Raw genomic sequence first — 9,830 nt, forward strand, 5'->3', positions numbered from 1 at the left:
GTGCTATCGCGCTTAATAACTGAGCCACGGAGGCCGCCGGTCACTAGTAAACTGTCCGCCTGACTAGATAACATACAAAGGGAATAGCACACAGATTCCCACAATGGAACGTTCGCTCGTGGATTGCATATGAACTCGGCAAACAGTGTGACAGATTGAAATACGATCTACTTTTCTATCTACCATGTTTTATAAACTATTCGCTATTCCAAACAATCTGTACGACAAAACTGAAGTTACATGTAGAAGATAGATCAAGTTGCACGGAAGGCTGCATAATCAGAACACAACGCCGTGTGTGACATTTTAAGTTCACTGACCGCCTCGCGTCGTCTCCTCAAAGTTGGCGCTACAAGGGAAGGTAAATCAGTCAAAAAAGTTAGTTCTCGACTATATTTCTGAATATAGCGACTTAAACGAGTGGATGAGTTGAAGGGAGACCGTGTATAAAGCCGAACATTCTATTGTCATCTGGAAGTCTTAACTATGTGTATTTGATGTTAAAAATGGGAAACTCCAGGACGAGCAATACAGACATTCCAAATCACAGTAAAACGCAACGTGTCCCTCTGTGACGTTGTAGTGTGTGTGTACTTCGCATATGTTTTATGATCACACATACACCGATAATTGTAACGTAATAAAGGAAAGAACAAATGGGTTCACAGATTTGGACCGTCTTGATACAGGCGGGAAGGAGTTTTACAAGTTCCCCATTGAAGCACAATTTTTAGTCGTCGACAATATGTCCTTTAATAATTTACGTCGTCCATGACGTCACAAAAACGTTATTCAGGGACCGGTTTCATGACGCATATTTAGTGCTAAGTAGCCCTTAGCTAAGTGCCCTCTATATCTCTACAACATGATAGTTAAGGGCAAACCGACACCTGACCCTAAGATAGTAAGTAGGTATTTATTTGTATCTACAGATTGTCTTTTCATGCACGCCCACACATTACACGCATGGGTACAGTGCACAAGAAAATTTATTCAAATCAGAACATAAATCGGGTTGTAGAAACATCGTGTGAGGTCATTGGGGATATACGTCATGAATATTTGACTGTATCTAAATTATTGTAAAAAAAAGTTTTTCCTCTTGATGCTGGGTTAATATCTACGTGATGTTTCCTTTAAGCGTCTGCTGAAAGACGATAGAACATTTTTCCCCTACTAGTTAAAACAGTAAGGAATATGGAAAATAAAGTTAGTGTTAAATCAGTCATCAACATGGGATCATCAGTTACAGTCACGTGGTATCAACAGTGCATGATGCACACTGTGTACTTAGACGTTTTTAAAATGCTCGGGTATTTTGTGTACGCCCTGCTGATGAATGAGAACAGCGTAAAACATTTAATTTTTGATTTTGTAAAGAGATATTATTTGAAGGATTTATTTGTGTTACAGTGTAGATTTTATCAAGGGGAGTGGGATAGCATTTATCCCGCCCTAGAATTTTTGTCACATTTTCAGTACGACAGGTACGGAAGTCTCAAAATACATGTCCATGTGTAATGTCTAACCTAAATTCACAGCCGATCGGGAGAGGGGTGGTTTGGAAGACTCAACTTTCTATCAGAAAGGATATCGTGACTCTTAATTTAAAAGGGATATAGCGAGGTCACGAAGCAACAAATCTTACCCCATATGTCAATAATATTAAAATGGCAATCTTTTCTATTTATTATAATTTTTTATTGTGTAAATTTTATTTTTTTCAGTTTGTCCTCGGGGACCATCGGGTAAGATTTATCATAAAAAAAAATATATATATATATATATATATATATATTTTTTTTTTTCTTTGTGGGTGTGGAGGTCCTCCGTGGCTCAGTTGGTTAGCGCGCTAGCGCAGCGTAATGACCCAGGAGTCTCTCACCAATGGGTTTCCCCTGGGCTCTGCCTGATTTCCACTCACCATATTGCTGGCCGCCGTCGTATAAGTGAAATATTATTGAGTACGGCGTAAAACACCAATCAAATAAATAAATAAATAAATTGTGCGTGTGAAAAGTAAATCCACTGTTCTAAGATACTTTTTACGCTGGACATGACATTTTTCTGCATTCTTAACAATGCAAAGCTGACACAACCTCAAAAGAGTGTAACAAAGTACTGGCAACAGTTATGCTTTTTTTGCATTTTTGATTTTTCAACGAATTTAATGTAATAAAATGCTTGAATTCTACAGTACGCATAATACACCATATTTAGAATTTGGAAAGCCAGTAAATACAAACCAAGTTTCTTGGGGCAAAAATAAACTTATGACAAATAGTGTATTTAATGTAATGAAAACATTTCAAATAAGTTTTAGATATGGTATTCAGCGCCCTCTATACTCATTCGTATCTTACTGTTTTTTCTATGGCTGTAATCGAAGTGTTATCGAAATGTAGGAACGCCAGTGTTAAGTGATATATTTGGTCAAAGCAATGTTCGGGAAAGAAAGAGTACAAATTCTCTAAGTGAATAGCACTGCAGCAAAGTCATCTGATGCACAAAAAGAGACAAAAAAGTATTAAAGATATTTTCGAATTAGTATTAATTAAAAGGTGAATAAATATAACAAGTGGACATTGACATTATCACGTCGTGTCATCATAACTGATAACTGTGAAACATTTGGTTTCAGTTCAATATTTCTGAAAATCTAATGTCTGAGATCTAAAATTTCGGAAATGTCTTTGTTAATGGGCTCTAACATGTTGTAAATTCTGCTAATTTCTTTCAGAAAAGGCAAAAGTTGAGGTGAGTGTCACAATCGTGATAAGGTAATATTTATTTATCTACTTATTTGAATGATGTTTACACTGTACTTAAGAATATTTCACCTTTGCAACGGCGACCAGCATTATGGTCTTTGTAAACCGGGCAGAGCGCGGAAACTCACGACCATCAACAGATTCCTACGAGACCTTCCCACTTACGACAGGTGAGGAAGCCAGCCTGATTTGAACTCACATTGATGAGAGGCTCCTAGGTAAACTGAAAAGAAGCCGTATTTGGTGTGACCATTTGCCAGTTATCACACTGTTATCCTTGCTCTGGTTTCTCCCTTTATGCTGCTCGTCTTAGTTATATGTTACTAAGTTAACATATTTTGTATTCCTGATTTGGTTTCCCTGCCCCTTATTAACGATATCCCATCCGCAAGTCTTTGAGCTCTTGTTGTATTTCAGGTGTGCGTGATGTATGACAAACCCGATGTATGTATCAGAGGTTTGTGAGCTACAACTCGACCAGGAAAGGAGCGCCATGGTATAAAAAGGGAAGCAACTCTTGGTAACACACTCACAATGTCCTTGGTAGTTACTGCCCAAGTGGTTTCACTGTGCAAGTGAATTCAGTGTTCAGTATTTGAAATTTTCCTCTCGAATTATTATAAGCAACTGTCAATGTTACCAAGACTTAGTTTCTTTTTTTGTCTTTTGTTGTGTGTTGCCATGGTAACCAGAAATTAGAAACTGTTTCCTGTTGTAAGGATATTTTCAAACGATTTATACGTGTGTTATGAAACAATTTTGAAGGTTATCGTGTGAAGTCGCCGAAAAACGACATCTTTAATGCATTCGTCTCTTCCTGATATGTGCACCAAAACGGTCGTCTGATGGATCGTTCGTGGCCGCGGTGGTTAGTGCGTCAGTGCGGCACAATGAGCCTCTCACCGTGAGTTCAAGTCGAGCTCATGCTGACTTCCTCTCCTACCGTACGTGGGAAGGTCTGTCAGCAGCCTGTGGATGGTCCTGGGTTTCCGCCGGGCTTTACCCGGTTTCCTCCCTTCATAATCATATTCTTGAGTACGACGTAAAACACCAATCCAATAAATAAACGGTCGTGTGGCATATTTATCACCTAATTAGACTTAAAAAATTTCCTGTCCTTATAATCCCGACCTTGAACTGGAGACCTGTTGATTCTCCCGCTCTTACTGACCTTGGGGTCACTACGGCTTTACCATTCGCTGTGGCGTACCCCTGGCATTCCATGGCCTGGAAGCATTGATGCCTACCCTGATCAAAAATTGTTGAAACTGCTTGATCATCAAAATCTAACCCTTTCAATGCTAAGTGTAGCAGCTATCATTGGCACCAAGCAACATCAAAGGGGCGTCATTCTGATCATGACTGCCTGACTAACATCTTACATCCTCCCGCGAAGAATTTTGAACGTTCATCAGTCAAACCCATACCAGCCTAATGTTTAGATAATTTCCATTACACATGTCTTCCACCAGTACATGGTGTACATTTCTGTACTTGGGGAAGACCGTCAATAACTTACCCAACGTGGGTCGTTTAATCCAAGCACTCCGGTTTCCTCCGTTCATATTTAAACGCAACTGCAATCATATATTAAAACGAACAAATTTTGTCTATGACGTTGAAGGATTTATGAAACATAATGTTTTTCAGCAAAGTCTTTCGGCAATCTGCGAATGGTCGTGGATTTCCCACTGGCTCTGCCTGATTTCCTCCCACTATAATGCTGGTCGCCATTGTATAAGCGAAATATGCACATCTCCTACCTTCCAATAAGACCCCAGCTGCGTTAAATCTTTGGATCGTTTCTGTATTATTAGCGTAAACACTTAACATCACTATTCACAATTCACGAATACTTCAATCAGCAAATCAAATAAATAAATAAAATAAATAACCAGGTCTACCATAAATTTAAAAATTTGTGTTCTATGCCATGCATCGGCTTTGTTCTGTGTCACACCCCACGATTTTGTCCGCTATTATCGAAGTGAAATATGCGTGCAAACGGTGTCAAATTTAAAATTAAAAAGGACCGGCATGAATTGATTAAGGACTGACCGCCGAAGTATAATTGAAATATTATATGATATATGGTAAAAAAGAACAAGGATATCTTGAACTTTTTTGATTTTCAAACGTATATTTACAATGATGGGGTAAAATAGAGAAAGCATTATTACATATATTCTTAAATTTAAGAAAGTGTTATGTATGATTTCACCAACTGCTGAATATTGCTTACGGTAAACATAAAGTTAGCACTAGACAGTCCCATCGACAGCACAAATACAAGCTGGTATTTTTATAACAATTGACTGCAATATTGTGAAGACTTTTAATTACTTTATAATTGGCAACAGTACCCTCCCTTCAGTTCTTGGTTGGTACATGTGTACCACCGGTAATGTTAAACACAACATTCTGACAGCTATTGAGGAGGGATTCTATATAGTGTTAAAATGAACACTCTCTAAAGTATTACACAAATTCAACATTTAACAAACTGTTGTGAAAAGTTGTAATTAAACAAAGTCGTATATCGCATTAGAACTAGTATGTGTTGTATGCCGCGTTAGAGATCTTGTAATTTAAAATTATGTTGCGGTCATCACACAATCATTGTGCAATGTATCATTTTGAGATGCTGGCATTCATGTTTTGCTTATGCTGGCAGCCGTCGCATCAGTGAAATATTCTTGAGTACGATGTAAAACACCAATCAAATAAATAAAATCATGTTTTGCAGCATTTAACATGTGAACATTTTGATATTGAATTGCGTTTTAATCTTGTACATTGTGACGAGGTGAGCAAGCCTAAAGCTTTTGACAATAGACAGCACGTTCGTGAAATTTTGAGTTAAGCATTCTCTGTAATACAAAGCTTGCGTTTCTGACATTCGACGTCCATTATTGCCAGGTGAAGATTTGGTTGTGCGGACATGTACACTATATGGTTACCACATAAAATGTTGGATATTGTGACGGACAAAATCTTTGCAGAATTTTGATTTCACTGCAAGACAAACAGTATTATGTAGTACTGACAAAAAGTCACGAAGAACTTGAAATTAGCCAGAATTACATTTTCTGTTCAGTTAAATGGTTAACTAAATGATGAAAATTGGCAAACCCAAACGCAAAACAACTTGAATAACGAAGTTTGAAATGCATCATACGCATTTAGGTCAAAACTCCTGCTAAACTGTTATATTTGTCGTAAAACTGAATAATTAAAGGCACTACCAAAATAACTAAACAATGCGCATTAAACATTTGTCTGAAAACACAATTTAATTAGAAGTAGACAATGGAAAAATATACGACTAAAAAGAAAAAAAAAACAAAACAAAACAAAACCCCCAAAAACAAAAGAAAAAAAAAAGGAAAAAAATAAAACGCCACTAAGATACATGTAGCAGCGGTTGAACTAATCAAAAATATGTCTGGAGATGACGCACCTGAACAAAAAGATGCCCATGTTTTACATAACCTTGGATATGCAGAAGAAAACAATTAAGAAGTATTACCTGCCGTCATTATAGTCTATTTTCTCTCCAGCCGTACGCGGGAAGATCTTTCAGCAACGTGCAGATGGTGGGGGGTTTCTCCCGGGCTCTGCCCGCACTTCTCAAAATAAATCAAATAAATAAATGTAATCTATTTCTTTTAGCGATATTTGCCCATATTCAGCCACCTTTAAAATCAGCCATACCCTCTACAAAAGTTGGATTTATCCGTGACACGTGACAACACAAGCTGTACACATCGTGATGTTGAAAATTCATATTCTTGCAAAGTAAATGAAGTTTGAACACTTTTGCTCATTCATAATGTTAAACTTGATATAGCACAGTTTCGAAGGCAAGAACTCATTTCGAGCTCATTATATGTTATATATTCTTGTGTATAATCTGACGGCAGAATGATTTTAGAGTTGCATGTCAGGGAATTCTTTAATACAGAGCAGTCAATTCGTGGAGACTGTCATGAAGGCAATGTAACTGCATGCTGTATGTCCTAACCGCTGTTAGTGCACCTGTTATAAAACAAATGACTCTGCACGCCCATTGCTCAGTATGCCACATGTTTCTGACCTATTATGACCTCACCCGAGACAATGAGTTCTTGGTGTGGAAATAAGACTTATAGAGTATAACATTATCAAGAAGAAAAGACGCTTCCTTCATTTTCTTCATTTTCTTTGCAAGAGTAAGAACTTCAAGCATAACAATGTGTAGAGCTTGTATTGTTACGTGTCACTGACTGAAGGCAATGTTGGTAGCGAGCATGAATTATTTTACAGACAACAGAATATAGGCGAAAAAAAAATAAATAAAAAATTAAAAAAACATAAACATCGACATATTTAGATACGAGTGTTCCCAGGTAAAGAATCCTTCTATTCCCGATCTAGCTTTGATTGGGTGATTTCTATTGTTGGACTGGTGGCACTGGGTCTATACAGTCGCCTAGCGGTTGGCTTCTTTTTCCGAGTCATCTTAGGTACTTTTGGTCTTTTGTTTGTTTCGTACGTCGATTGGCGCTCCCTTAGTTTCACAGATAACCATGTCCTCATGTTGCGATCTTTTTTTCCAGCTTGCCCGCGAAATGTCTCTGGCAGAAAGCGTATATTATCCAAGAAGACGATGACGGACAGCATTTGTATTTTCCATATTACGAGCTTTTTTGGTATCAGTTCGTCGCATGTGCCAGACATTAAGGCAATGAGAACGTTCAGAGCTATAATGTAACAGCTTATCACAAATAGGTAGTATACGACACGAGACAATCCTGGGTCCCGGGCCATGTCTAGACTGACGTCGTCCAGGCCTAGCATGAGGGAAATCATGGCTACCGTGAGATTTAAAAAGTGTTGGCCCGTTTGACCTTCCTCCGGCACATTCCAAATTAAAAACATGACGACAGTAAACCCGACAATGTTTACTATAATAAAAAAGAGAAATCGAAGTAGATCGCGGAATATTACTCGTTGAATCATAACAGTGAAGAAACTGAAATGCTTCAACGTGCGAACAAAGAAAGAAATGAAACAGAAGTCGCTGAGAAGGGCAAACACTAAAAAGAAATGTGATGCTGTGCCCGTAGCGGAAGTGGCAAAGAACCAGATGTGATCAACTATTGACGTAACAGCGGATACCCCCAACAGTATCAAGTACAACCCGTCGTGTAATTCGTTGAAGGCAGACTGAATTCTGGATGAAAATTTACCCTTACTCCTAGGCAGAGAACAGCGGTGTTTAACTTGGTAATATATGGCGACCAGTTTAAGAATGGCGTATATGAGATTAAAGATGAGCGGAATCCAACTTGCTGAGGCGTGAAGCCACTCCAACCCGCCGGATCTTTTGATGCCAGCCAAGCTAACAATAGCAACGAGCAGAAGATGGAAGCATGCCCAAAAGTAATACGGTATCCGGTATGTTTTCCATTTTTCAATGACACACTTTCTCACGGCGTAGTGATCTACAAAGTTTTCAGTGCTTCGTCGGTCCAGGGCAAATACCGTCTTGAAAACTGACTTTGGTTGCTGAGGATTGTCTGCATATGGCGGCAAGTTTGCTCTGTGGTATACCTCGTAAGCTAAAGTGTCAATCTCAGTGATGTCAACTTCCTTAACGTCATTCATACCCTCTGTGCTTTTAGACCGTTCGAATATGCCCTGAAGCGAGAGAATTTTACCAAACAGCTCGTGTTGTCCGCACAGAACAGCCAATGTAAGAGGAGTATGCCCTTCCACATTGAGTTTCCTCCACATAGGCGTTAAGATGCCTTGCTCAGTTCCACACCCCTTACACAGGAATACGATAGTGTCCCAGACATTGCGGACGTTTTCAGAATTACAGTAGCGGACAAGGGAATGAAACACATTTTCTTCGTAGCCGTTGACAAAGTCAATGTCAGCTCCGTAATCAAGCAGCAGTCTCATCATCTCTTTATTAAAGGTCAAAGCAGCAATGGACAATGGAATTTGTCCCGACATCACCGTATCTTGAAATTCCGTCCCCGTTGCTTTCTGCTGAAATAGATCTTTAAGCGATTCCAAATTGGTGTTTCCAATCTGATCGAGCATTACATGAACTATTTTTATCTGTTCTCTGGCAATGGCTATGTGGAAAGGCAAACGACCTTCGTAACCAGGCTTTTCACCCGCGGGACGTTGAGAAATGAATCCGGTTTTCCCATTTCTGATTATTTCAATGATTTCATCTGTCTCCAAATTCTCTTCAGTCAAATGTCCCCAGAGGTTTGTAGCGTCCATGGTTGACAAGGCAGCCGAACGATTATCCCATTTTTGTGACAGTGCCATTTTTGTTGGATTAATGTATGAATCGAGCACTTTGAAGACTTTGCCAAGGAAATTTCTGCTCAAACGCAACCGACTAAGGTTACTTCTGACTGCCTGAATTCTCTAAAACAAAGACAGGTAATATCGGTGGGGTCTTTATGAATATCGGGAAATGAAAAATGATAAAGGTGTTACAAGTAGCACAAACCACTCATGCACCAGAATGTGATGTAATTTATGTTATAAACTAATGTGGCAGAGTACATGTGCTATGTACATGTGTTAATTATAACAATACAGTTTGAATAGCAAGCACAAGTATTGTTAGAGACATTTCATTGCCTCGAGTTTAAATTGGTTACTGTAGAAGCAGGCATTGGGAAACTTTTGAGTAGCAGTAAACAAAGGGATTGATAAGTTGTGTTGTACACAATTTATTGATTTATTTATTTGACTGGTGTTTTATGCCGTACTCAAGAATATTTCACTTATAGGGAGGCGGTCTGCATTATGATGGGAGGAAACCTAACAGAGTCCTTGGGAAACCCACGACCACCCTTAGGCTGCTGACAGACCTTCTCACTTAGGGCCGGAGAGAAAATCAGCATTAGGTGGGCTAACATTCACAGCGATCGCATTGGTGGGAAACTCATGGTTTCTGTGGACGATTTTGCAAGTGAAACTATCTAAGTGCACAACCACATTATATTGATATATCTATACAGATCGATAGAGTCTTGGGAATCCGTA

At 38.8% G+C, this 9,830-nt stretch overlaps 1 protein-coding gene across 1 annotated transcript; it reads right to left on the minus strand.

Annotated features, from left to right (window-relative positions):
• Nucleotides 1-7,172: 7,172 nt before the first annotated feature.
• On the minus strand, nt 7,173-9,101 carry LOC135463426 (transient receptor potential cation channel subfamily V member 5-like). The gene has a single exon (XM_064740686.1). The coding sequence runs from the start codon at nt 9,099-9,101 to the stop codon at nt 7,173-7,175; it is 1,929 nt and encodes a 642-aa protein (XP_064596756.1).
• Between the last annotated feature and the right edge of the window lie 729 nt (nt 9,102-9,830).

Source organism: Liolophura sinensis, chromosome 3 (genome assembly GCF_032854445.1).
Source record: "Liolophura sinensis isolate JHLJ2023 chromosome 3, CUHK_Ljap_v2, whole genome shotgun sequence".
In the NCBI taxonomy this organism is placed as follows: Eukaryota; Metazoa; Mollusca; class Polyplacophora; order Chitonida; family Chitonidae; genus Liolophura; species Liolophura sinensis.

What these genes read in the sequence shown, in the direction of transcription:
- LOC135463426 (XM_064740686.1), bottom strand. Translation starts at nt 9,101, where the DNA reads ATGGCACTGTCACAAAAATGGGATAATCGTTCGGCTGCCTTGTCAACC.